Source organism: Mustela lutreola, chromosome 7 (genome assembly GCF_030435805.1).
Source record: "Mustela lutreola isolate mMusLut2 chromosome 7, mMusLut2.pri, whole genome shotgun sequence".
In the NCBI taxonomy this organism is placed as follows: Eukaryota; Metazoa; Chordata; class Mammalia; order Carnivora; family Mustelidae; genus Mustela; species Mustela lutreola.
In genome coordinates, this window is record NC_081296.1 from 39,481,892 (window position 1) to 39,509,460 (window position 27,569).

A 27,569-nucleotide genomic window follows, 5' to 3' on the forward strand; every position below is an offset into this window, starting at 1 on the left:
GGCCCGTTTAAAATGCGCCGGGCGCGAGCTCACCTGGGCTCGCCGCGAAGTTTGCCGGCTTTCTGGAGCGCCGCGCCTCAGTCGCCGAGTACTACTTCCCGCGGCGCGTCCCTGTGGCCCGCCACCCTCACCAGCCCGCCGGATCGAGCCCGACGCCCCGCGCGCGCGTCCCGGGAGCACGGAGCCCGCTGCCATGAAGCCAGCGTGAGTACGGGGCCGCGGGGCGGGGGCCGGCCTCTCCTCGGTCGGCACCGAGTCCCGTGCTGTCCAGGCCGCGGCCCCCAAAGAGGGAACCCCTGCGTGGGCCGCTGAGGGGAGCCCGACTGGAGGGGACCGGTCCGCGACGCGTCCTCCACGTTCCCACCTCCCCTCACGCCGGAGTCCGGCGTCCCGCCCCAGGCCTCCAGAGGGCAGAAGAGGCCGGCCCACGTCGGGGGTAACGGGGAGCCTGGGGCTTGGTGGGCTGCGGTCAGCCCGGGTTCCACCCGCCTGGCTCCGACGCCTTCGCCGCCAGCCCTTAATTAAGTGGCCCTTTCCCGCCCGACCACCGGCGTTTCCAGGTTGCACTCTGCCGCGGGTGGTGCGGGAGGGGGGGTCGCCCCGTGGGCTGTGCCCTGGTGCTGCGGGCGCCGGGCGGCCTCCGCCCTGGAGGGCCCTAGTCCCCAGCGAGCGCGGGGTGCTTTTCCGAGCCCCGCCCCGCGTCCTGGAGGCCGAGATCTGGTACTGGGGCGGGGGTCCGGGCCGGCTGACAGTCCCGGCCCGTCCCCGAGCGCTCAAGCCCGCATTCCCGCCCCAAACCCGGCGACCGCGCTGCACTGGGTCCGGACGGCTCCTGCGTAAAACAATACTTTGCCAAAGGCAGCTGGTTTTCTGAAGGGGCCAAAGTCAAAATCTTTTATCTTAAAACAAAACAAAACAAATATATGTATTTTAGCTTAAGGAAACCCACCATGATATTTTGTACTGAAAACACTAATTTGCTTGTTTCATTTCGGGCCGTGTTGTGAAAATATTTTAATAATTTAAGTCCATGCCAATAATTACACTTAATTTTATTGTTAAATGTTGATCTGCACTATAGATAAATGTAGGGGTTGCCTTGGAGGTAAGCCGCAGGCTTTGGTGAAATTGGTGAAGTCAAAATATCTTTTTCTTTTGATTCCAAGAGAGCAAGAAATTGCAGGTTGGAGACTAAATTTTGTTTGGGGACAAAGGATGATAAACTCGGAGAACTCAATAAACAATTGTTCCTTAAAAGCATAGACAGATCTTGATGAAAGAATCAAGTGAGATTTTCCCCACCTGCTTTTTTATCATTTGGTGAAGTTAATCCTTGTCAGTCCACCTTGGCAATGGCTGTTGGAGCAGTGTGTGTGTTTGCGCGCATATATAAGTGCTTTCAAGATGAGTGGTCAATTATCTGTAAATTTTTCAAACTTCTAGTGCTTCACTTTCTGTATAGTCCTTCTAGAAAAAATGCAAGCTATTTTAAATAAATATAGAACTATTATCTAGTACTGAAACCATCTCCTGAACCCAGTCTTGCTCACTTTTGCATTGTGTGCTGCAAACTTTGTTCTAATGCGGCATATTATGTTATTTGGGGTGTAATGTTTTAGAACTGCTAAGGGAGACTTTTATAAATCCTAGGAAGGTTGTCTCTTTATGAATTATAGGTGAGGTTATTATATGTTATTTTGAACTTAATGTTTTTTAACCTATGACCAGGAGGACTAAGACACCCAGGAAACTTCTAGTGAAGAAAGGATCCCAAACAAGTCTTAAAGACCCAGTTGGGGTAAGGTCTCCCTTTAAATTTGTGTGTGTGTGTGTGTGTGTTCTTCAGTTCTTTTCTGTCTTCTGTGTATACTTTGGAAGGGATGGAGATGTAGAAGCATAGTCAGAGAACATTTAGTGAAAAATTTAGGTAAGGCTGGTTCCAGCTTTAAAATTTTGTTTCTATGTGGGATTCATTAGTCCAGTAAAATGAAGTCTTTGGTTGTCAACTGTATAACTCCTGTAACTAATTATAATCTGTAAAGTTAGATAATGAAAAATATTCTTCACCTGTCCGGGAGAATTCTTCCTGCTTTCTCAGAAGGCAGAAAACTTTCTGCTTGGATGAGCATCCTCTCCCAACTTCAGGGCTGTTAAACAGTAACTGATGACACAGTTCATAAAGATGCCGGTGTAGAACAGTTTAATTCAGTCCAGTAACTAATCATAATTGCGTGTATTTCATGAGTTTCAGGCTTAGGAACTTGCTTTTAGAGGCAGATGGCAAATTAAAGAAGGTTGGTTTGCTCTGGGATATTTTTCTCTCCACAAGCACTGGAATGTGTCTCTTGTTCTAAGTTAAGGGAACTAGATACTTTGCACATACAGCTGAACAGTTTTTCCTTAACCCTTTCTCTGATTAAGAAGCCATCTTTTGGATGTTGTGGTTATTTATTTGTATATTTGTATATTCTTATTGGTATATATGTATATGTTATATTTATTTAATACAAGTGTTAAGCTGCCAAATTTTATTTGACATCGAATTTCAAAGAATTCTGACACCTTTTCAAATAATTCTCATTTTATGATGCTGTTAGTTTTAGAGATTTTTGTATTAGTGGTTGTATATGGCTTTATTCAGTTGGTGCCAGTATAATAGTGAAGAGAACCTGTGTGATTTGATGCTTTGTTATCCAAATTTGTTTTAATTGTATGTGTATTTAAAGTCCCTTGTAACTGTTATATCTGTTTATATCTGACACTTTCTGGTAGCAAGTTTTGGTTTTCATAGCACTAAGTTCATATAAATCTCTTATGTTGAGAGACCAAGTGTTGGATGGATGAATGAATGGGAAGCTTAAATGAAGAGCTGTCAACCTGTGTTCTGGAAGTCCATTCCTGTAATTTCAGGTGTACTGTAGGGTGCGCCCACTGAGCCTTCCTGATCAAGAGTGCTGCATAGAAGTGATCAATAACACAACTGTTCAGCTTCATACTCCTGAGGGTTACAGACTCAACCGAAATGGAGACTATAAGGAGGTAATTCCCACTGGAACCAAGCTGTTTTTACTTGAAATGTTCTCTCCTGAAGGGCTTTAATATTTTTTACATATAACACAATTGATGTTTCCACTTTTTTGAAAAACTTGTTTACTTCCCTATAACCACCATATATAAAGTGTGACTAGGTCTACATTTGGTATACTTGAGTTTAGAGGATTGCTTTTATGAATTAATTTCTTATCCTAGATTATTTATTTTAGATTAGGAATTATTTAATGAATGATTGTGCTGGGTGGCTATACACACAGACACATACACATAGATACAATTTAATGTGCAGATTAAAATAGCAGTAGGCATTGTATATTTGAAGTGTTATCTTTATATTTATTTATTTGAAGATTTAAAAAATTTATTTGGCAGAGATCACAAGTAGGCAGAGAGGCAGGCAGAGAGAGGAGGAAGCAGGCTCCCTGCTGAGCAGAGAGCCCGACGTGGGGCTCCATCCCAGGACCCTGGGATTATGACCTGAGCTGAAGGCAGAGGCTTTAACCCACTGAGCCACCCAGGTGCCCTGGAAGTGTTATTTTTATTAAAATCTTGAGCAAAGTGAGTTCAGTTCAGTTCAACAAACATTACACAAAAGCTTCAGGGCAGAAGATTTTAAAAAATGAGTAAGGCACAATCTTTGCCTTTACAGCTGAGTTGGGGGCACAGATGGAAGACAGACCGCTGTGCTGAAAGAGATGGACTATGGGAATGCAGGAGGAAACAATGATTCAGGCTCTTGTCTCTACTTTCACGCAGCCTTTCACTCTTGTGCACTCTGCTCTTTTGAGCTTGTCAGAAGCCTACCAGTGGCCTCTGGACTGCTCAGATTGGATGGGCATCTCTTGTCCTCATAATCTGTTTCTCAGCAGGACCGTCCTTCCTGAAGCCCTCTCCTATTTCCTGTCCAAGTCTTCATGTTCTTGGTTCTCACAGGCCACCCTTTGTGGGCTCCTCTTCGTCTTCCAACTTCTCAGTACTGGGTGGGCTGTACCCAGGGCTCTCTTCTCTACACTTTCCTATGGCTTTGAATGTTGGTTATATGATAATTCTGGGTTTGTTGGTTTTTTTTTTGTCAGCCTAACCCTTTACTAACTTCTAAACCTGAACATCCACTGGATGTCATATAGGCATCTCAAATTCTACATGCCCAAAAGAACTCTTGATTCTTTCCCCCCCCTAAATCATTTCCTCCCTTGTCTTCTCAATAAATGGTAGCACCATGTGTCCCTGCTTGTCTGCCATTCAGTACATTCTATCAGTTCTGCTCCAACATGAAACTGTCCTTTTGTTTCTATTTCTACTGCCCCCACCCATCTTAGCCTTGCTATTAATTATCAAGACTAGAGTTTCTCAAATGATCTGTAGTAAAGAACAGCTTTTTAAAATTTTCAGTGCATTGTGACCATAATTTCATGTTGCAGCTTTGCCATCTGAATTAGACCACAGAGAAGTGATCTGATAATTTGTTCAGTGAGATGAGCCTAGTGATGGTATACTGGGATGCGGCAGCCATGTCAAATGGCTACACAAGTTTCTAAACTTTCTCCTGATTTCTCTAATTCTCTCTTCCTAGACAGGAAACAAACAGTTCTCAGAGGGGCACTGGTTTGTTGACCATACTTGAAATCTAACTGGACTGCTTGCTTCCACTCTGAATCTTATTCTCCATTTTCCACAGAGCCACCAGAGAGATTTTTTAAGATTTTATTTATTTATTTGACAGAGATCACAAGTAGGCAGAGAGGCAGGCAGAGAGAGCAGAGGAAGCAGGCTCCCTCCTGAGCAGAGAGCCCGATGCGGGGCTCGATCCCAGGACCCTGGGATCATGACCTGAGCCAAAGGTAGAGGCTTTAACCCACTGAGCCACCCAGGCATCCCAGAGAGATCTTTAAAGTGTAAATCTGATCTGACCTTTCTCCCGTTTAAAAATTTTCAAGGCATAAAGTCTTTAAACGGGCAGAATCCTGCTTAATTTGTCTATTTGTCCATGGTCATCTGTTGCCATCCAGTCCTTTGAGTTCCTTGGATAAGCCTGGATCCTGCTTCAGGGCGGTTCCCCTGGCGTGGACTTTTCTTCCTCCTGGCTCTTAGCACAGAAGGCTTCTCATCTGTGGATTTCAGCTTAAACGTCACCTCCTCAGAGAGATTGTCCAGACTACCTTAACAGAAGTGGCACCCTTCCCTGCTTCTGTCCTGATCTGCCCTTTCTGTGCTTCCTTGATAGGACTTAGCACATCAAGAGATTTTTGTATTGTCTCTTTCCCCTGCTATAATGTAAGCTTTAGGGGGAGATGTACCTTATCTGTCCTGTTCCCCTTTCAATGAATATGGATGAAGCATGAATGCATAGTCTGGGAAAGCTTCATGGAGGAGTGGGCCTTCAAAGATGTCAAATAATTGAGAACTGCCTTACTGTGAAGAACTTCATTTCTCTATTAGATTAATCTCCTATGTATAAGTAGACAGAAAGCTTGGTGGGGATTAGCAGTTCTCACTGCCTTGTCACAGAAGACACTGCTGGCCTGGAAATGGCTGGGATACCAGTCTGCACCGGAGGATTAGGGAAGTTCCTCCTCTGGGCCTTGGTTTTCTTTACAGGTAAGGAGGGATTTGTCACAAGAACTTGGAGGTCATCTGACTGATCTGTCAGCACTATTTTATGTGAATCCTTTCCACCCTAAGATTCTTCAATCTTCTTATGAACTCTACAGCTGGTTTATACGGTTGGGATAATACCTTCCATGAAGTAAGAGTTACCCTAGCTCAAGTCGGTGTGTGATCTTTAACAAGTTATAAAATGAGTATAATAATTAATAGTATGTAATCAAAGGTAAGAGTGAAATGATCCACTGCTAGGCTAAGGCAGTGGTTGGCACATGTTGTATTAGTGTATGTTTGAGTACTAATCTATACATGTCCCGTTTTGGGGGGACAAAACTGCTAATTTTAAAAATACAAGCGTCATGATAGTGATATCTGTACAGGTTGAATTTAAGGACAAGGGTATAAAACAGGAAAGAGGGTACTGCTTGACAAAGGCTAGAATCCATAATAATAAATTCTAGTGAATGCTTACGTAACAACTTAGTGCTGACATTCGTGAAATAAAAACTGCGAAATTCAGAAAGGTTACAGAAATCATTGCAGTGTCTGCAAAACAGAAAAACTAAAAAAACCCCACAAAAATAGAAATAATAGAACTCCAGCCTCTGGACAAATAGGACAATTTAGTTTACATGAAAATATGTTCATATATACCTCAGTCCCCAATCAAATTTTCCAAGTAGGAGTTTGGTAATATTTTTGGTAATATAGTGTTATAATAATGATATAGATAATTGAAGTACTGATTGTTTTAAAGGTCACAATTTATTTCATAGAAAAACTCAGATGAGATTATATTTATAATTCATTCCTGATTTTAAGATGGTACACCAAATCACTTGATTTTATGCTGCTATGGCCTTTTAAAAGAGCAAGTGGTAAATTAGTGTATGGAGTAATGCTTGATGATTTTCACAAGTCTGTGACTGAGTCATGATGATTTTGATCTTTGTTGTCCAAAATCATCCTTGGTCTGTGAAGCATTAGTGGACTTAAGACTTCTACTTTCTCTGTATAAGGGGTATAACTTGAGTTATGTTATGACTTTAAGGGTTCCAAGTTTAAAGACTTAATTTTGGGGGGGGTGTCTAGATCTTAAATGTTCACTAAGAAACATCTGAATACATTTAAACAGATGTATTTCTAGCTTAGAGTGAAACTCCATTCATATGCTTTTTATTTTTTCCTTCTTCACAGACTCAATATTCATTTAAACAAGTATTTGGCATTCATACCACCCAGAAGGAACTCTTTGATGTTGTGGCTAACCCCTTGGTAGAGGACCTCATTCATGGCAAAAATGGTACGATTATTGGAGCTTTTGTTACATTTTCTTTTTTGTCCCCCTCTGACAAACTGTTTTGATACTTAATATATTTGGTTATGTTTGGCCTTGAATTCAGATTTAATCTGTTAGGGTGGTATAAAACCTGCTTTTTAAAATATTTTATTTTGGGGGCCCCTGGGTGGCTCAGTAGGTTAAACCTCTGCCTTCGGTTCAGGTCATGATCTCAGGGTTCTGGGATTGAGCCCAATATCGGGCTCTCTGCTCAGCAGGGAGCCTGTTCCCCCCCCCCCCTCTCTCTGCCTGCCTCTCTGCCTACTTGTGATCTCTGTCAAATAAATAAATAAAATCTTTAAAAAATATATTTTATTTTTATTTAAGTAGGTTCCACTGTGGGCATGGTGAAGTTCAAGTTCAAGCGAGGGGCTTGGACTCACCACCCTGAGATCAAAACTTGGAAGCTTTACCAACTGAGTCACCCAGGTGCCCCTAGAGACTGCTTTTTGAGCTGGTTAATTTTAAGTGTTTCTTAATACAATGAAGAAATACTAAAAGTGGAGGACTTTTAAGATATAACCCAGTGTGACTTTCAACATATAACTCCATGTGACTTGCTTCATTGTAGGTCTCCTTTTCACATATGGTGTGACAGGAAGCGGAAAAACTCACACGATGACTGGTTCTCCAGGGGAAGGAGGTCTGCTTCCTCGTTGTTTGGACATGATCTTTAACAGTATAGGGTCATTTCAAGCTAAACGATATGTAAGTGTAATTTTTTTTTTTTTTTGAGCTGTGACTATTTCACTTGAGGGCATAGGGACCAAGAGACCTATGGTTACAGTAGTGTTAAAGGAAAACTAATACAGTGGATACATTTTGAAACCTTAAGTAGTAAATGTTTCTTATGTCTTAAATATGTCTTATGTCATAAATATTCTTATGTCTTCAGTATGTCTTAAAAGTAATAAAAATGTTTCTTAGGTCTTAAATATGTTTAAAAAAACTATTTAAATTAAATTGTTAAAAAATCATGGTCTGATTTTTATCTCCACTTCAGGTTTTTAAATCTAATGACAGGAATAGCATGGATATACAGTGTGAAGTTGATGCCTTGTTAGAACGGCAGAAAAGAGAAGCCATACCTAATCCAAAGACTCCCTCTAGCAAGTAAGTAGTTACATTGAGTGTGACACTAGCCTAAGGGGAACCCTGCCTGGTGGCTTTCTCAGGCACAGGGAATGACTAACACGAAGGGGAGTTGGTCTGACAGTTGACTGTAGTGAGATCAAAGTTGAGGAATGTTCTTCATTAAATTTATTTGTTCAGTTCTGTTTGGTTTTGAGCACAAAGTCCTTGAAATACTATTTAGAGAAGGTGCCACTTTGGGTGGGAGAGTGAGGACACGACAGGTACTGTTGGCTGACCACGAGTAGGAATAGATTGCTTGCAGTGACAGGTCATTTAATGTAAATCTTTAGTTTCCCCTTGGGATCATTTACTTCTGATGCTGACTCTGTAAGAACAGACTTTTTGGCTTTTTTTCTTTTTTCAGACGACAAGTAGACCCAGAGTTTGCAGATATGATAAATGTACAAGAATTCTGCAAAGCAGAAGAGGTTGATGAAGATAGTGTCTATGGTGTATTTGTCTCTTATATTGAAATATATAATAATTACATTTACGATCTATTGGAAGAGGTGCCGTTTGATCCCATAAAGCCTAAGTAAGTAGCGAAGAGAGTCCCATGTCAGCTGCTTAACCTTGGGGAAGCCACTTTACCTCAGGGAGCCTTAGTTTTCTCAGTGATAAATGGTGATAATGCTTTTGTTTTCCCAATGAAATATAATGTGCATATATTTCATGCACATATTAATGTGCATAATATATCATGCAGTTGGTGTTCAATGCATAGTTTTATTCTTAACCAGATATACAGCTGTATTAGGGAACCAGTGGGTTAAGGCATCTAAGGAGAAGAGAGTCCTGAATCCTCATCTTAGACATTACTTTTGAGAACTCTTGGCCTTGGGGCTGTATTTTGAGAAACACTGTAATTGCGTAAGGAAGTGTCCTATGCATGTGGGTCCCTGGGGTTACCTTTCAAGAACCTAACGCTTTGTGTTGGGAGTTTGTAGCCACGTTAACCGTCTGTGGTTGGTGATCTCCACAGAGTGGAGTGCAAAGCTGTTGTCTGTACAACTGCTACAGATCTTTCATCACTGATTAATGTGAAGTGACATCTGTAACATCATTCCACCAGAGTTAAAAGACAACTCCTTAGATTTCCTTGGGTCTTGGCTGGCTCAGACTGAAGAACAGCCTGGCCTCACAATCCGTGTTTGGCCAGAGCGGACTCTGGAGTCTCATGTAGTATTAGAATCTTGTTCTTGAGTTGATGGTTTTGTTCTTAAGCCAAATGCTTATCTTCAATGCTGTCTTTGTTAGGGCCTCTCAGAACATAAATAATATGAAGATTAACTGAACATTATTGGAGAAACCGCTGGATATTTAGAAAACCATTAGACTGAGAACAGGTTTAATAAATTACATTAAGCAATTTATAGATTACTTCCTTTCCCATTTGTTTCAGAGTGTCTGTTGTGTGTACTCATTTTCCTCAACTTTTGTGATGTCATTCGTTGCTACCAACCCATTTCACTTTTTTGCGCATGTGCCACGTTTCTGTTTGGTTCTAAAAGAGATTATTTTCAAAGAAGTCCATCTTGGTTTTAGTTTTACAAAAGGAAGACTGATAAATGTGCCTTGCATGCCTTGTAACCTTTCTGGTAACTCCTTGAATGAACTCATGGGGTGCATATTTGGCATTGAATTCAGATTTAATTGCTTAGGGTGGTTTTTAACTATTTTTTTAAAGTCTTTTTAAGTACGATGAAGAAATACTATAAGTAGAGGGTTTTTAACCACTGACTCACTGTGACTGTCACTACTGTGGACTGAGCCTGGCTGCTGTAGAAACAGTAACTTTCACCTTATTCCTTTGGTAGGTGGAACAGTTGCAGCACGCCCATGAGGAACACAGATTTTGTGTATGTGATGACGTTGACTCTTTTCTTAAGGAGAAAGGGTGCAGTTATACTAGCAGTTGGCATCTGTGGCATGTTTGCATGTAGGTGGTTTTTCATTGGCACCAGGCGGGCTGCTACCTCTGAGCCCCTGCCTGCTGCTTGGGGAATCTGTCCTGTACTGAGTGATGGTGGCCGGCACACATTTCCAACCCCACTGCTCACAAGACAGGCTGAACAAGTGGCACCCTTTCCATTCTTATCCTACTGTGCAGATCAACACTTGACCAGCCACTTTGAAAAGATTGCCACTCCTGGTATATACCAAACTCTTTCTGAATTTGTCTTTTGTGGACTCTGATGTGAGAACCAGCTCTCTGTTGAATTTTTAAAATTAGGGTAATGCTAGACTTTGTTGCTTAACCTGTGCATGTGATGATGTTGCTATACATAATACTGTTTTGTTCTCTACTTGTTTCGTAAGTGTTTTGTGTGCTTTATTAGAACAAATTAGAGCAAAGCTTCTAGAGCAACATAGGTTCCTGTGACCCTGTTACGTAACTAACCCTGACTGTGTACCCTTATGCTTACCCAAGTTCCCTGGGGTTTTTTTGGAGCTCTTGCCTAGGCCTATTCCCATTGTAAGATTCGATGTCTGTGGCCCGACAGTTTAGTCCTAGTCTTTAAGCTGAGATATTAGGATTTCATTATTTAGGAGACTGATGTCTTTTTCTTTCTCACAGACCGCCACAGTCTAAACTGCTTCGTGAAGATAAGAACCATAACATGTATGTTGCAGGATGTACAGAAGTAGAAGTGAAATCTACCGAGGAGGCTTTTGAAGTTTTCTGGAGAGGTTAGAAACCAAGCTAAAGTTAGGAAAATCTGAAACAATACATAAAATCCCAAGAGTTGCTACTATAATTTGTTGGCAGTACTATTTAGTAGAAAGCATGTATACTGTAATGACTGAGTTCAGGTTTGATCAATGATGTCTCTGTCATCACAGGCCAGAAAAAGAGACGTATTGCCAACACACATTTGAATCGTGAGTCCAGCCGTTCCCATAGCGTGTTCAATATTAAATTAGTTCAGGCTCCCCTGGATGCAGATGGAGACAATGTCTTACAGGTAAACTTGTACTGTGTGGAGTTTTTCTTGTTTTAACTGAACCCTTAGTTTTTAGAACTAGAGTTAAATCAGGGAAGCTTGACTGCAGTGAAGACATTCTAGAATTATTAAATGTGGATGATGATATTTAAAAATTGTTCCATTAAAGAGTGTAGTTTTGGGAAGCTGGCTGTTGAATCTGAGAACATGGAATTGTGCTGTGAAAAGGGTTTATAAATCTTTATAAATCTCTTTAATAGAGGAGATAAAATGAGTATGTATGGGTCATTATTTTATCTCTGAAGACTCATTTTGTACGTGGGAATTCAGTTAATGGCTTTAAAATGTCAGCGGTTAACTTTCCAGGGTAGATACAGTTTAGGAGATGACAATTCTAAATTGTTCTTCTTGCAGCTGATAGGCCAGTAGGCCTCCCATCAGCTGATCATCCTTTACTGCTAGGCCTGTCACACTACAGGGCTTACATCAATTAGTAAAAGCATTTGAGCCTGAATAGGAATAATTTAATAGCTTTGAGCTATTAAAGTGTAATTCCATTTGAACCTCATCATGAAGATTTCCACATGGCACGAGGAGATGGTACGGCAGCATACTGAGACCACCGGGATTCGAATTCTGAGTCCTATTAATTTGCTGGCTGTCTGACCTGTTATAAACTCTTGATAATCCTCTGTGAGGATTAAAGCAGACAAAGCATGTAGAATTCTTAGGCCAGTGCCTGACTTATAGAGTAGGTACGCATACTAGCTAGAAAACCCTTTTAAGTCAAGCCTCCATATATACTTCATGTCCTTTGAACACATCTAATATTACAAATCAGTTATGTACCTCTTCATTTTTTATACAATTAGAGTATTATGAAATTTTTCACAATTATAAAATTGTTAAGTATCTGTTATAGAAGAATTTAGGATAGGCCTATTCTAGAATCACTACTTAGCAGACATGGATTGAGATCCTGTGCTGAGGCACTGTGCAGGTTGCTAGAGAACATCGATCCTTGCTTTCATGGGGCTTAGAGTATAATGTAGAAGACCAGACAACAGGTAAATCATCGAGACTACTATGAATATAACTAAGCTTATGCTCTTAGCAGACTCTTCCACCAAAACCTGTATCATCTAGCCCTACTGTTTTGTACTGTGCAAATGTGATGTTTATAAGACTTAATAATTTGTTGATTGGAATATATTTGAAGAACACTGTAAACCAGTTGTACCTCATGTTATTAGAATTACGATCTTCTCTTCAGGAAAAGGAACAAATCACTATAAGCCAGTTGTCCCTGGTAGATCTTGCTGGAAGTGAAAGAACGAACCGGACAAAAGCAGAAGGGAACAGATTACGTGAAGCTGGTGAGCACAGCATAGTACTGGTTTATTGCTACAACTTCCAAAAACTTGCAATGCCAGTCTGTCATCTGCTTATTGATAGGTAGTTTAAGCATAATTGTCTTAAATTTTGATAATTTGGAGGCTAAGTTCATTGCTGTTTCTTTAGTAATGTTGTTTTGGTATCAATGTGTTACATATGTTATATATATAACATATAATATGTATATTCTATATGTTATAATACACTGGCTGCTTGAAGAACGGGGGTAAGTGATTAAAATAAATATAAAGCAAGTTATATTCATATTGTATCTATTGCCAGTAAAGCACCAGATCCTTAAAATTAAGTGATTTAATAGGTATTCCAACATTCATACTGGTGAAAATTGGCTTCTGGAAGTGGGAAAAATCTTTGAACACAAAAGCAAATTGGAAGAAAATCTGTGGGGTTTTTTTGTTTGTTTGTTTGTTTTAATCTTTCGTTAGTATAGCTGTTCGTGTTATGGTTTACCTAATAGCATGTATGGAGTATGTACTGTGTGCCAGTATTTGAACATTCATTTAGTCTTGGGGTGCATGTGAGGGAAAGTTTAGGGGGAAATTCATGTAGTTGATACTTCATTTGAGTGAGCTATATGGAAGACAGGGTTAAAGTCATACTTGACAGAGGAGACAGCCACTTGTAAACTGAGAGAATATGGCAGGGTCCAGGTCACTGAAGTGGGAGGGTATAGGTTGGTGACCCATGACAACTGAGGTGGCAAGGCAAGGCCATGAGGACTCTTGTCTATCATATTAAAAAGTCTGAATTTTTGTTCTAAAGGAATAATGGTGGTTGCCAGTTATTAAAGGACTAGTGTGTATCACAGTATTTACTATGCATGGGCTTGATTTCTTGATTCTGTCCTTTCAGGATTGTGTCATACCCATTTTCAGATGAGGAAATGGGTTGGGAGAGGTTAGGTAATCTTCCCAAGACTTGAGCCTGATTTTAAACCCAGGTTGGCTGGATTTTCAACGCTTTTGTCTTTCTACTATTATGCAGCCTCCTTTGAAAGGAAATGAAGAATTAGTCTTTCAGAAAGAATGTTTTCCCATATAAGGAATTAAGGTACTGAGGCAGGTCTAGAGATAGGAAAAGCAGCTGGGAGCCTTTTGCAGTAGGTGGGAGGAGCAATCATGTGCCCTGGAGGCAAGGGTGGGAGAAAAGGGAGAGCTGGTTGGGAAGTCGACCTGCCATGTGGAGAGGAAGCAAGAGGGGGAGGGCAGGTCCAGGATCGGAGCTGAGGAGAAAGCAGTCTGAGGTGCAGGTGTGGGCCATTGAAGAGTCTGTGTTGGATGTGTTCAGCTTAGTCCAGGGGAACTGCCTAGTGACTGGATGTACACGAATTTGGAAGGAGAGAGATTTGACTGGAGGCATATAGGTTTAGGTGTTGCCAATATTATGGAAACAGCAGGGGAGATGAGATTATTCATAGAGGACACATGGGAACAGGCTGAGGCAGAGCCTTGAGGAACAGATGCTTAAGGTGACTGATCAAAAGAGCCTGGGAAGGAGAAAGAAGGTGGTAGTCACGTGAGATGACAAAAAACCTCCACACTATATATGTGTATTTAAGATAGAGAATCTGGGCTCCAGATCACAAGAGGAAGGATTCACCTTGATGGGAAGAAGGCTTATCTCAGTGGAAGAAAGTAGAAACTTGAGGGTTCTGATGCTTCAGGAGAAAACCAGAAAGGACTAGCAGTGTTGATATGGATGGGGAACAGCTGAGATAAAAACGAGGGCATGAGCATGGGAAGAAGAGGAGACCGTGGCTGGGACACAGAATTCTAGAGGAGGTGCAGTTCTGAGTGATAAAGGTTCGGGGTGTGGGCATAGCTGTGCAGCAACCATGGTGAAGAAAGACTGACTGGAGTTGAGGGAGTGGGAGTCCTCTGGCAGCATGTTAGAGCAGTCCTCACAGACACTAGAATGACCCAGGGGCAGGCGAGGTGGGGGAACATGGAAGGGCAGCAGCAAGGGACTAGGAGAATGTTGCTGGCCTCCTCTGCTCACCATCCTTATAAATGTCAGGTTTCAGAAAACAAGCAACTTTTGCTTGGGCTGCAGGGGGAAGCACTATCCTTCTGACAGAGGATAATCCTGTGGGGCTTTGCACATCGGCTGCAGGGTAAAGCCCATGGATACTTCACAGAATATCCCTGAGTAAATGCCATAAAATATGGAGGATTACAAAGTTCACTGCTTAGATGGAAATGTTTTTTAGAAGTTTTTATGAGGGAGGGGCAGAGGGAGAGGTCGAAGCAGACTTCCACTGAGCAGGGAACCTGATGTGAGGCTCTATCCTAGGACCCAGAGATCATGACCTGAGCTGAAGGCAGATGCTTAACTGACTGAGCCACCCAGGTACAACCCACCCCTTCCCTTTTTAAAATAAGCTTCATGCCCAGCATGGAGCCCAAGGCAGGGCTTGAACTCAACCCTAAGATCAAGACCTGAGCTGCTATCAAGAGGTGAATGCCTGGGGTGCCTAGGTGGCTCAGTTGCTTGAGTGTTGACTCTTGGTTTCAGCTCAGGTCATGATCTCCTGGTCCTGAGATCGAGTCTCACGTCAGGGGTCCACACTGAGCAGGGAGTCTGCTTAAGATTCTCTCCCTCTTTCTTTGCCCCTCACCCAAGCTGGGCTCTCTCTAAAATAAATAAATCAGTCTGATAGCTAACTGACTGAACCACCTGGAAGCCCCCCACTAAAAGTATTCTTAAGGCACTTGTCATTATAATAATTTACATGTTTCTTTATCAATGCCTTAATTAAAGATGTATCAGTAAGTCTTATAACTATGTAATTTCAAAGTAGTGATGAATATAAATATCTTGATCTGCAATAAAGTGTAAGGTGCTATAAAATTACCTATGATCTGTGCTGGCAAAAATCACAAATACCACTAATATTACGTTTTGGCCTACATTCATAATTGAAAGGACGTGCTATTTCAGAAGTCTGGAAAAACTAAAGGTATAATTTATTTCCCATCCAAGTATACAGACTTCCTGAAATGTACCCATGGACAATATGGACCTCAGGTTAAGAAATGGTAATTAGAGATCGGTAGAGCTCTCTGTGAGAGTGTAAGGACGTAGGGAAGTCTAGTAACAGGAATTTGGTCTCCAGAGAGCACAGTGGAAACAGAAAGGACATTGGAGTTGGGGTCAAGGAAAAATAATCCTGCATCATAGGACATTTTGGAGGCTCAGATGAGCTCTGTGTTTTGAGAGGTGACCAAGAATGAGAGTTAGCTGATGTATTTGGGGGTCTCTGCAAGTGAGCTCTCCTGCTTCACTGGAGGCTTGATGAATCAGTCAGACTTGCTTGACTCAGAAATCCAAACAGGAGTGGTCAGAAGTAACAGTTGTGTCACCTTAGTAATCCTTATTTGGGGGCACCTGGCTGGCTCAGTAGAGCATGTGACTCTAGACCTCAGGGTTGTGAGTTTGAGCCCCACATTGGGTGTAGAGATTACTTAGATATACTAAAATCTTTTTTTTTAAATTATAATTTATTTATTTATTTGACAGAGAGATCACAAGTAGGTAAAAAAGAGAGGAGGAAGCAGGCTCCCTGCTGAGCAGAGAGCCCAATATGGGGCTCGATCCCAGGACCCTGAGAGCAGGACCTGAGCCGAAGGCAAAGGCTTAACCCACTGAGCCACCCAGGCGTCCCAGATATACTAAAATCTTTAAAAAAAAAAAAAAAAAAAACCCAAAACCAAAAACTGAAATCCTTGTTTGGATGTGGAGGGGACAGAGTTGGTCCTAACACACATGACTGTTGGAGACAGGAGCACCTCTGGGTACCTGGGGCAGGGGTGGGGTGGGACTTCAGTGCTGATGAAGCCTGAATGCTTTTGAGATAATATTTTAATGTGAGGATATTAAATAACAGCTGCATTTAATATACTCTTTCACAGAATTTAAGATTTAGAAGAAACTTTATGGGCCATGAAGTAAATAATGTTGCACTTCATGGACAGTCTTTTTGATAGAATCCTTGAAGGATGGTGTTAATCCCCTCCTGAAACACTGCTATTAAAATACTCCAGAAATACAGCAAGGCCATGTGGGGACAACTCCTTAGATCAGGCCATTAAAACCCATTAGTTGTAATTTCCATATAGTAATTCTATGAAGTGGGGATTTTATAGGCAGACAGACCACATTGTAGCTACTGTATTATTTTCAGATGTCTTCTGTCTATATTTTCCTGTCAGGTAACATTAATCAGTCGTTAATGACGCTAAGAACGTGTATGGAAGTCCTGAGAGAGAACCAAATGTACGGAACTAACAAAGTAAGTGACAGCTGATCATCATTTGCAGAGCTTTGTTTGTGTGCGTTCTTGTGCCTTATATATTTGGGCTTGAATGTATTTACAGATGGTTCCATACCGAGATTCAAAGTTAACCCATCTGTTCAAGAACTACTTTGATGGCGAAGGTAAAGTACGCATGATCGTGTGTGTGAATCCAAAGGCTGAAGATTATGAAGAGAGCTTGGTAATTTTGATCTATTTATCTTATAAAGTCTCTGCGTTTCTATGGAGAAAACAACTATTTGGATGTGAAAAATGATATTTTAAATATTTTTAAAACTGATACAGAACCATTAGTTACAGAAGTGAACTAATGATCAATTTATTATTGTTTCATTGAGTAATTTCTGAAGGACTTGAATATGCTGATTTATAAAACCAAAAACCCCCTCCGATGTGTTTTGTATCTTAGCAAGTCATGAGATTTGCAGAAGTGACTCAAGAAGTTGAAGTGGCAAGACCAGTGGACAAGGCAATATGTGGTTTGACACCTGGAAGGAGATACAGAAACCAGGCTCGAGGAGGTCCAGTTGGAGATGGTATGATGTGTGTCACATCATGTACATGCTGATGTCTCTCAGTCTCTCTCCTTAAGGTTGATTTCACAGTAGAGAACTACTGACTTCCCTTTCTCTAAAGAACCAAGTGCAAAGAAAAGAAAAAAGACCCAAAGTATAAATGAGTTTTCTTTTGTTACATATTATAACTGATTTTCCCCACTTTTTCTTTTTTATAACTCATTTTTAAGGAAGTATGATTGTGACAACTCAAGAAAGCACACTGGACTGCGGGTTCTAATCACAGGTGTTCAACTTGTTTAGATAAGCTTTCTCTCCTGTGTAACTTCGTGTTTTTTATAATATATTTTTTTATAATTCAACGCAGAACCACTGGTTACAGAAGTGGTTTTACAGAGTTTTCCACCTCTGCCGTCCTGTGAACTTTTGGATATCAACGATGAGCAGACTCTTCCCAGGCTGATTGAGGCATTAGAGAAGCGACATCACCTACGGCAGATGATGATTGATGAGTTTCACAAACAATGTAAGGGCCAAAAGCGGTCTGCGATCATTTCAACTCCAGAAACTGTAAGAAATTTGAGTTCTTTGGTGGCCAGATCTTAAGGAAGGGTCATCTGTTTCTGCACTTTGTAGTGCTGAAGGCATTGTTAAATTAGACTGACCAGGAACTTTCCCACAGCTTGTAAAACAGAAGTAACCAGTAGGTGTGTATTCTCTCTCTTTTTTAAATCTACAGAAAAAGACACAAAGGAATAATAGCTATGTTGCTTTTAGTTCCTACTAGTTACTTGCAAGGCACTTCATAAATATTACATTTTAATAATATCTTTGGGCAAATGACTTCCTTTTCCATTTCTTGGTCTCCCTAGCTGCAAAATGAGGATTTTAACTGTTCTTACCTTAGAGGGTGTTGTAGCAGTGAGAGAATATGTGAGAATCATGTAAAACAGTGAACAGCCTGGTACTTACAAATGCTCAGTGAGTAGGTCTTTGATTTTTATTATCATTAATTCATTTGCATCTTTAGAGGAAACGTGTGAGGTAAGTGGAATCTGTATTCCTGTTTTGAAAGGAAGAAATATGGGGCGCCTGGGTGGTTCAGTGGGTTAAAGCCTTTGCCTTTGGCTCAGGTCATGATCCCAGAGTCCTGGGATCACCCGTGTCAGGCTCTCTGCTCCACAGGGAGCCTTCTTCCCCCCTCTCTGCCTGCTTGTGATCTCTGCCTGTCAAGTAAATAAATTGGGAGAAAAAAAAAAAAAGAAATGTGCTCAGAAAAACTAAGTCACATAACTCGTAGTTGGTGTTGCAGGGATTTCAGGTTGGATCCAGCTGATCCTAAATCTAATGTTGTTTCTGTTTTTGTAGTTGTTTTGAACCAAATTACTTACCTGTAAGGGTTGACAAGGCAATGCTGTAGTGCCCAATGAAAGACTCTATGTTTTCCAGTCAAAACCAGCTTTTCTAGGAATATCTCTCATAGATTTAGAAACCAAACTCTTGATTTCCTTCTTGACTTGTTTTCTGCTCCAGGCTGTCATGATTTGCTGAATAGCTACATACTGGTTAATAAAAGTTGATTTCACTGGTTATTTTGGAATTGGGAGTAAACGTGGCCTGCATGCTTTTGTTTCAGCTATGACATTTAAAGCGTTGTTGCAAGAGTTCGACAGTGCTGTTGTAAATAAAGAAAACTACATTCAAGGAAAACTAAATGAAAAAGAAAAGGTTATCTCAGGACAGAAATTGGAAATAGAACGACTGGAGAAGAAAAACAAAACTTTAGAGTATAAGGTTTGTTTGGGCATGATTTAGTGGATGTGCGTGCTGGCTGGTTAGCACTGCTCTCTGACCTAGCTGCTCGCCCTCTGGGCCTTTCACCACTGCTTACTGGGGGAGAGGCAGTGCCTGGCTCCCTACTAATCTGCACCTCGCCCCAGAATAGAGGGGATGTGAGCAAAGAGCTTTAGAGGGGTAATGTACTCTTTAATTTTCTGAGTTAGACTTTAGCTGTTGGAGAGAATGTTCTTGGACCAAATAAGTGAGTTTCTAGAGGGCTTTCATAAGTTTAGCTCTGGTTAATGCTTGATTTTTGACTTAGGACAATAGGTTTGTTCTCTCTAGATCCTTTAAAGGGTATCCATTCCTTCTAGACAGAAGCTTATTGCAACCAATACAGTGTTCTCTCTTCTGAAAACAGCCTAAAAAACAAAATTCAGGCGAATTTTAGGGGAAAATAATTTTCACCTGAAATCAGTTAAAGCTTTGTCTTTTTCTGTGAGGCCCTTGTTTAGAAGTTCTCACTTCTAGGCATGGAGGTTGGAATTCAGATAACGTAGAAGATGGAACTGCTTTCTCCATGATTTTTCTTTCCACAACTATGCCTGCGTGAGCAAACCGCCAGAGCAGTCAGTTCACAGCTGCATGCGGTGCTTACAGGCCGGTTCCTGAATAGAATGGTCTGCCTTCCCAGATTGAGATTCTGGAGAAGACAACTACAATCTATGAGGAAGACAAGCGTACTTTGCAACAGGAACTCGAGACTCAGAACCAGAAACTTCAGCGGCAGTTTTCTGACAAGCGCAGACTGGAAGCCAGGCTACAAGGCATGGTGACAGAAACAACCATGAAGTGGGAGAAAGAATGCGTGAGTGTCACTCCTGTGGTGCTTACCTCCGGGACGGTGGCGGAGGTGTTCCGAAGGTGTTCCGAATCCATGTTCCCAGGCTTAGGGTTTCGGTGGCAGTGGCAGCAGGAGCCACCATTCAGTCTATTCTGTCTCCTTTCTCTGCCCTTAAAACGGCTGACCAGTGAGCTGGCAAGACGAGGTGCGCTGGACTCTGGGAGGGCTGCCATTCTTAGGAAACGAAGTGGAGTGGCTGGGTGGTCTAGGATGCTCTGTTGGTGTGACTGAATTAGACGCATGTCCCTCCTCTAACCTAGGAGCGCAGGGTGGCAGCCAAGCAGCTAGAGATGCAAAATAAACTCTGGGTCAAAGATGAAAAACTGAAACAACTGAAGGCTATTGTTACTGAACCCAAAGCTGAAAAGCCAGAGAGACCCTCCCGGGAGCGGGACCGGGAAAAAGTCACTCAAAGAGCCGTCTCTCCATCACCAGTTCCTGTAAGTTTTTCGTGGTGGGGTAGTCACTTGCACTAGAGAAAATGTGTTCAGATTAGGTAACTTTCTAGGATGCTCCATTTGTTGTTTTATATTATTGTATTTCTCTAACTTCTCTATGTAAATATTTCTAAATTTAGCATAAATAAATTTATTGCAAATTCAGAATAAAACATGGAGTAACTCAGTAAAAATGATTCTAACATAGGCTAAAATGATAGAAAAGCAGTGAATTGTTTCTCTCGGTGTTTCAGTCTTGCTCATTAATTTCTCTTCCATTTTTTTAGCTTTCTAGTAACTATATTGCTCAGCTTCCCACCGGCCAGCAGCTCCTGAGCCAGCCACAGCTACATAGGCGCTCTAATTCTTGCAGCAGCATTTCTGTAGCTTCCTGTATTTCGGAATGGGAGCAGAAAATTCCTCCGTACAACACACCTGTCCATGTCACCTCTATTGCAAGGCGTAGGCAGCAGGAGCCAGGACAAAGTAAAACTTGTGTCGTGTCAGACAGAAGGCGAGGGATGTACTGGACGGAAGGCAGGGAGGTGGTTCCCACATTCAGAAATGAGGTAGAGCTAGAAGAGGACCAATGCTGCAGGGTCAGTGCCGGTGTTATCCTAAAGCCTGGTGGCCGTAGCCAATCGCGGGTTTGCTGGGGGGTTTTGTGACTTGATTCATTCAGAAAGTTCAATGGAAAGATGGGCGAGCTCCAAATATAAACAAGGGCTAATTTTTCTGTTATTTACTTTGACAATCACCCTGAGATTGAGGCCTAGCTCTTCATCTGAAAAAGTCATAACACCTGGCCACATCGGGATCGCCAGTGAACACAAGTCAATGGGGTGTGCCCCAGAGTAATCTGGGCTTTTCATTTGCATAAGCTGGTGGGCAGCCAGAAAATCAGCGAACTGTGTCTCAGAGCACATTTTCCATTTTTTTGTTTTCCTTCCTCAGTTTTTTTTTGCTGCTTCTGAACTTTTTATTTAAATTGTTCTCTCAAACTTTTGAATAGTTTCAAACTCAAAAGTTGAAAGAATGGTACAGTATCCTTCTTTCCCCCTACCTAGACTTACTACTTGTCATTTATATAGATATGTCATTTTTTCCTTGAACTTCTGAAAGGAAGTCCCTACACTTTGTGACTTTTAATCCTACTAAGGACACTGTCCTGTATAAATAGTCTTTATCAAATCTAAAAAAGTTAACATTAGTACCTCGGTTTTTAATCTGTGATCCTAACAAAGTGAATGCCCTGCATGTGGTTATTCTGTCTTCAATCTCTTTTAATATAAAATAGTCCCCCTGCCACAAACTTTTTTTGATTTTCATGACATTGACTGTTTTGCAATACTCCAGGCCTGTTGTTTTATAACTACTGAAGGTTTGCATGTCCAGTAAATCGCTTTTAATCTCAAGAGCTTTACCTCAATTTATAAGGGCTTGGCCTCAGTCAAGGGTGTTTAAAGAAATTCATGTTTAAATTTTCTTCTTAAAGGATTAAGGTAAAAAGCTTTTCCTTTGGCTATAAATAAATGGACCAAGTTAATGTGGATTTATATTTAGTAAAATCTTACTATAGCTCTTTTAGAATTTGTCTTTTAACAAATTAATAGTATTTTGCTTTAGTTTTCTTGTATAATTTAGGGTACAGATAAGTTTCATTTAGATGGCCTGCACTTCTGCTTATTAAGGGACAGTGATGAACTGCAAAGTATTTACCAAGACAACAGATGATTCTAAAGTCTACGTTCTTTACTTTGCAAATTTTGCTTGAAACCTTTTTAGGGAGCAAATTATGGTGACTGGTCTTTCTGATCAACTCTAATAAATCCCCTTTATTTTTCATGAAAATTTAGAGAGTGAACACTATTCAAGGCTTGCTTATGCTTGGTTAACTAATTCGGCTCTCAGATATTTAAAAGGATTTACTAGCGATCCAACTTCTCACTTGAAATCAAATCTCTTTAGAAGTGCAGCAAAGTTTAGGCTAGTATCTATTTATCCAAGTTTTTTGGCCAAAAATTATGTCAGGTGGGCTGAATTTATACTTCAGTGAAGAAGATAAAAATATCTCTGAGTCTGTAAATGATAGCAGATTGTAACAATTATCTTTCTGAAGCCAGTTTCATAATGTATTTATTGCTAAATGTGTTCAGGAAAACTATCACCCTTGCTAAATGGTAGGTCATGAGAGCCTGACTTTCTTGTTCAACATCAGATCACTTTTTAAGAAGGGAGAATTTCCTGGGTTGCTGGCAGTGTGGGCATCTTTTGTGGCCAACTCTATTGCCCAGGTTCTATAGTAGCAATGACTTAGCACCAGCAGCTGTTGCTTGTGATTACATAGGGGAAATGCTTCAGTTCTCTAGACAGGCATCCTAAAGTTAGGATCTTTGTCCGTGACCAGGTTGGAAGGATTTGGCATGTGACAGACTGTTTAATTTGCTTTCAGTTACACAAATAGGAGACATCTGAACCAATGAGTTGTCTTTGGAACTATGTCCTGTATGTGAAATGCTTTTTCTTAGACTGAATGTTCTAAATTTAACTTTCCCAGATTTACATGATAGTTGACTGGAAGCAACTAGTTTTTAACTGTATGATTGATACAGACTGATTTGATACTATATTTTTAGTTTGGTTCTTGGAATCTTTATGAAATATTGGAGAAAAAAAATGTTGTTTTAGCCATTACTGTGTTTAAACTTGTTAAGTTTTACTTGAGATTTTAAGATCTCAAAGTAGTCTCTTTGGGTTTATAGTCTCTTAATCATTTTATACCTAGGTTTCTTATTATACCTTATGTTCTTTAGCATTTTGTACCAGAAAGTCCATTAGTTTTTACTTATTTATTGTCTTTGTATACGGAGTGTTTTCTCTTTTGTTTAGAGGCCTGTGGCAAGTTTAGAGTTTTTATTGACCTCATTTGAAGTTTTTAACATAGCTGTGGACCTCACAGGTTACCTTACAATAAGAGGCACAAATGATGGTTTTGATAGAGAATGTAAAATGAGTTGTCTTGATTACCACCTACATGGGAAAGCTTGCAGCATAGCCAGAACTTTTTCTTATATTGTTTTGTTGAAAGGGGAGCTCCCTGGTAGAATGTATACTAGACAAGCTGTATTAAAAGATGTTTGTTGGTTGTGTGGTTAAATACAAAGAGAACATTTAAATTATCTGAATAACATATTTAGCTTTTGAAAAGGTTTGTGCATTTGTTTTGATACTGTTATCAACTAATGTAGCCAAACCTGCTGCACTTCTAATAATACCCTTAAATTAATTCTGGGTTATGCTTGTTTCTTGATTCCTCTCTCAACCTGATCAGAATGCACCACCAATTCGTCTCCGCCACAGACGATCTCGCTCTGCAGGAGACAGATGGGTAGATCATAAGCCTGCCTCTAACGTGCAAACTGAGACAGTCATGCAGCCACATGTCCCTCATGCCATCACAGTATCTGTTGCAAATGAAAAGGCACTAGCTAAGTGTGAGAAGTACATGCTGACCCACCAGGAACTAGCCTCCGATGGGGAGATTGAAACTAAACTAATCAAGGTAAAAACAAATTGACACAGGACAAAAAACATACAGAAAGTCAACTTTGCAAAAAACCACTTACTCTTCTGTTCCTCTGATGACACACAGGCAGTGTCAACAAAGATAAATGGGTATTGATACAACCTTTTTGTTTGTTCATTAGAAAACTAAAGGAACTGCTGAGGCTGTAAATCTGCTGAACTTGGACTAAATCAACTGTTCTCTAGTGAACGAGGCTCAGGTCCCTGGGATTCTGTTCGAGGAACACCAGATCTATTACGTCCTTGTAGAGCTAGTTTTAACCACTACTTTAGAAGTAAACCCAAAGAAAGATCTACCATTTGTCAGTTCCCGATAAAAAGCCCACGTTAAAATGTGACCTGTCAACATTTCTTATCACTGAACTACCCTGATCCCTTTCCCTTCCCTAGCCTCTAGAAAAATTATCCTTTGATCAGAGAGTCAGTGAATAATCATGGAAGTAAAAGCCAACTAGAAAAAATTTAGAGGATGCTTCTTAATTATAACCAGAGTTACAAATAAGACTGTAAAGTAAGCGGGGTGGTATATCCAGAGGAAAGTATAATGGCTTAGAACATTTTAGAAATTTCTGGTAGAGTTCTTGATCCTTGGTGTTGTTTTTAAATTATAGATTGAATGAAAAGAAATATCTATTTTTTGCAATTTAAGAATGTTACTGATTATATTGCACTGGACTTCTTTTATTTACTGGAGATAATTTCTGAAGTACTTTCATAGCACAGTCTGAATAGGCACTTGTGAATAGGACTTTCTTTACTGTTTCATGGAGAATTTTAAGTTCAGCTGGAAATACATGTATATCATTCAGTTATATCAAAGTATAATGCTGACCTTTCCTGTCTACTTCAGGGTGATGTTTATAAAACAAGAGGCGGTGGACAATCTGTTCAGTTTACAGATATCGAGACTTTAAAACAAGAATCGCCAACTGGGTGAGTGATCATCAGATGCATCTCTTCACAGGGCTACAGATTTCTTAGCTGCTGCTGCTTGCAGAACACAATGTCCTCCTATAAGATGTAGCATTAATTAACTGAAGGAATGTAGTGATGTCCTATTTCTAGTATTTTTCCTATTCTTAGATGCAAAAATAATTGTTGCATTGTGTTTCCCCTTTTTCCGCAGTCGAAAACGAAGATCTTCCACAGCAGCACCTGCCCCACCAGATGGTACAGAGTCTGAATGGACTGATGTAGAAACAAGGGTAGGGGTAAAAATTAAATCTGTCTGCTTCATAAAAGTTAGGGGCAACCTATTTTAACCCTCCTGGCTCCAGTTTTTCCTGCTCTCGGAAGCAGATCTCACATTGCCAGTGCAGCCTGTAGGCCTGTTCTCCGCAAACCTGCCACGGTTCTCCTGGTTTGTTTAGGTCTGCTCGTACAAGAACTCTGGTTCAAGGTCCCTGGTCAGTGTAGAGAGACAGGGCCTGAGAATCAAGTCAGAAGGCATCACTGTAGAACAATTCACATCACATTGGTGGGGATCTTCACTGAAGCACAAGTTCCCTGTGGAACTGTTAACTCACTGTTACTCCTAAAGGGAGGTTCTTCTAGAAAGAACCAGCGTGGGAAGGGTAGGTGGTGTTAGGAGGCCATGCTCTGGTCCTGGCCACTAACCTTCTTAAGGAAATTACCTGCATGATCTCTAGAGGCCCTTCCAGCTCACCATCTTTATGGCCTATGTCAAACTGCACATATCTGGTATTTTAAAGTAGGTGTTTGTGCTGCACTGGAAACCAAAGTGGGATTCCACCGTGGTTGAAGCCATCTGAGCACAACTGTATTTACAGACTGTAGAGACTGGAGCTGATCTTTGCCTCTTCTGTAATTTTCTTACCAGTGTTCTGTGGCTGTGGAGATGAGAGCAGGATCTCAGCTGGGGCCTGGATATCAGCATCATGCACAACCCAAGTGAGTCCCGACTAACCGGGCCTGTGTGTGTGCTCCCTCCTCCAGTATTTCCACTATCACCCTGTCTCCCTACTATCCACTTTTAAGAGGACATACGTGGTTTTTTTTTACCCCTTGGAACAGCTGGGCCCTCTAGCAGACTGCAGCAGCGGGGCTGAGAATGTCAGAAGGCTTGGTAAGAGCAGTAACTGGAGGTAAAGGAAGATTGCTCAGGCTTATTCATACTTGGCTAGTGCTCCTAAAGCTCTCAGAGGCGGACTGAGATCACCGGTAGGGAGGGAGGCCGAAGGCTTTAGTCAGGGAAGACAGCTCTTCGTGTAATTCATTTCTCCGAACTTGCCTCTAGGTCTCCTTATAGTGATAAATATTCACTAAAATAAAACGGAATGGTGGAATTTATGGCAGGGGAAGGAATCTCACTTTTCCTTCTATTAAGCACGTACCCAAGAGTCTGGTCAATTGTTTTTTCATATTAAAACGCCCCGTCAAATGTTTACCTATACAAGTCTTTGTGTCCATTTTTAACACATATTCCTTAGGCAAGTTGCAAAGTCTTTGCAGTAGGAGGCAGGCAGGGATCCTGCTTTTTAAATTTAATAGTGGATACACATATTTTATAACTGTTACTTGCTTTCTCAGGATTGACCTTTCCCACAATAAAACCCGAGTTCTGGTAAAGCCTTTTCTAGGAGATCCAATTGCTATGAATGTGTCACTGATTGCAAAGTCAATACTGAATGCTGGTTTTCATATTTTAGGCGCAAGAAACCATGACCTGACAGTCTCAGTAACAAAAGAGCATTTTCATTTGTGTTGGTGATTTCTCCAAAGCCATGCCAGGAGTCTTCGAAGCTTTGTTGAGTATCACAGACCTCAGATACATCATACACTGGTGCAGATCAGAGATTACCCCTATGGTCCCAAAGATACCTAGGCTTCAGCACATTGTTTCTATTCTATGCCCTGCCATATGAACTTTTTTATAATGCTGTTGTTTTGTATATTTCTTGTATACTTAATAACTAATTCACACAAGTGTTTTGTCCTGGGTGATTAAGGAAAAATGTATGTAAATCACACTTTTTTTGTGACTTTTCCTGCTCTTGTCTGAATACATCTTAAGGTTTTATAAACAAAACAGATGCTGCTACAGAATAGCTTGCAAGAATGCACTTTAGACATATTTGACAATTCAAACTTTCAAAATAAGGGTGTCAGTAATGGGCCAATACGAAAGCCATTTTAGGAACTTGTTCTGAATTTTGTATGTATATTTCTACTTTCTGACCTTTAGAGATGCAAAAAGAACTGAAATAAACACTAAGAAATACAAAGCTGTGTGACAGTCATTTAACACATACTCCTAGCACCTAGCGTCATGCTTTACATTGAACTAATGCTCACTTGTTCTCTCATTTTGGGCCTACCTGTTTTAAAGCACTCAAAGGAACAGTTTCAAAACCCGGTACTTCTCCTGCCCAGGGACCCATTTCTCCTCAGCAGCACAGCTCTGAGGAGGGACCTCCTTGACTGGGGGAGTGGGGAGGAAAGGGGAATACACAGACAAAATTATCAGAGGGCACTGAAGGAATATTCCCTGCTGTCTGCTTTAGGATTTCAGTAGGAGGTCC

At 40.9% G+C, this 27,569-nt stretch overlaps 1 protein-coding gene and 1 long non-coding RNA gene across 9 annotated transcripts in view; one reads left to right on the plus strand and one right to left on the minus strand.

Annotated features, from left to right (window-relative positions):
* Nucleotides 1-27,272, plus strand: KIF23 (kinesin family member 23). 6 transcript variants are annotated; one of them, XM_059180521.1, is made up of 24 exons: nt 2-204; nt 1,729-1,798; nt 2,911-3,039; nt 6,856-6,961; nt 7,569-7,705; nt 8,001-8,110; nt 8,496-8,666; nt 9,949-9,990; nt 10,710-10,822; nt 10,976-11,097; nt 12,350-12,452; nt 16,704-16,783; nt 16,869-16,988; nt 17,217-17,343; nt 17,690-17,848; nt 18,959-19,116; nt 19,796-19,969; nt 20,266-20,445; nt 20,730-21,041; nt 23,774-24,004; nt 24,878-24,960; nt 25,154-25,232; nt 25,868-25,938; nt 26,697-27,272. In XM_059180521.1, exons 1-24 carry the CDS (start codon nt 194-196, stop codon nt 26,710-26,712), a joined length of 2,904 nt encoding a protein of 967 aa, XP_059036504.1. In that variant the 5' UTR covers nt 2-193; the 3' UTR covers nt 26,713-27,272. The 6 variants fall into 6 exon arrangements, with proteins under 6 accessions (XP_059036506.1, XP_059036509.1, XP_059036507.1 ...); XM_059180523.1 differs by lacking the exon at nt 23,774-24,004 and having other exon boundaries at nt 1-204; XM_059180525.1 differs by lacking the exon at nt 20,730-21,041.
* LOC131835820 (uncharacterized) overlaps nt 17,484-27,569 on the minus strand; it is a 35,766-nt gene continuing 25,680 nt past the window's right edge. Inside the window, exons 2-3 of one of the 3 annotated variants that reach the window (XR_009355370.1) lie at nt 19,996-20,289; nt 17,484-18,055 (exon numbers count right to left, since the gene is read on the minus strand). This is a non-coding gene — a long non-coding RNA (uncharacterized LOC131835820). Of the gene's footprint in view, nt 20,290-27,569 lie in introns of all 3 variants that reach the window. The other 2 variants (XR_009355371.1, XR_009355372.1) reach the window with 2 other exon arrangements.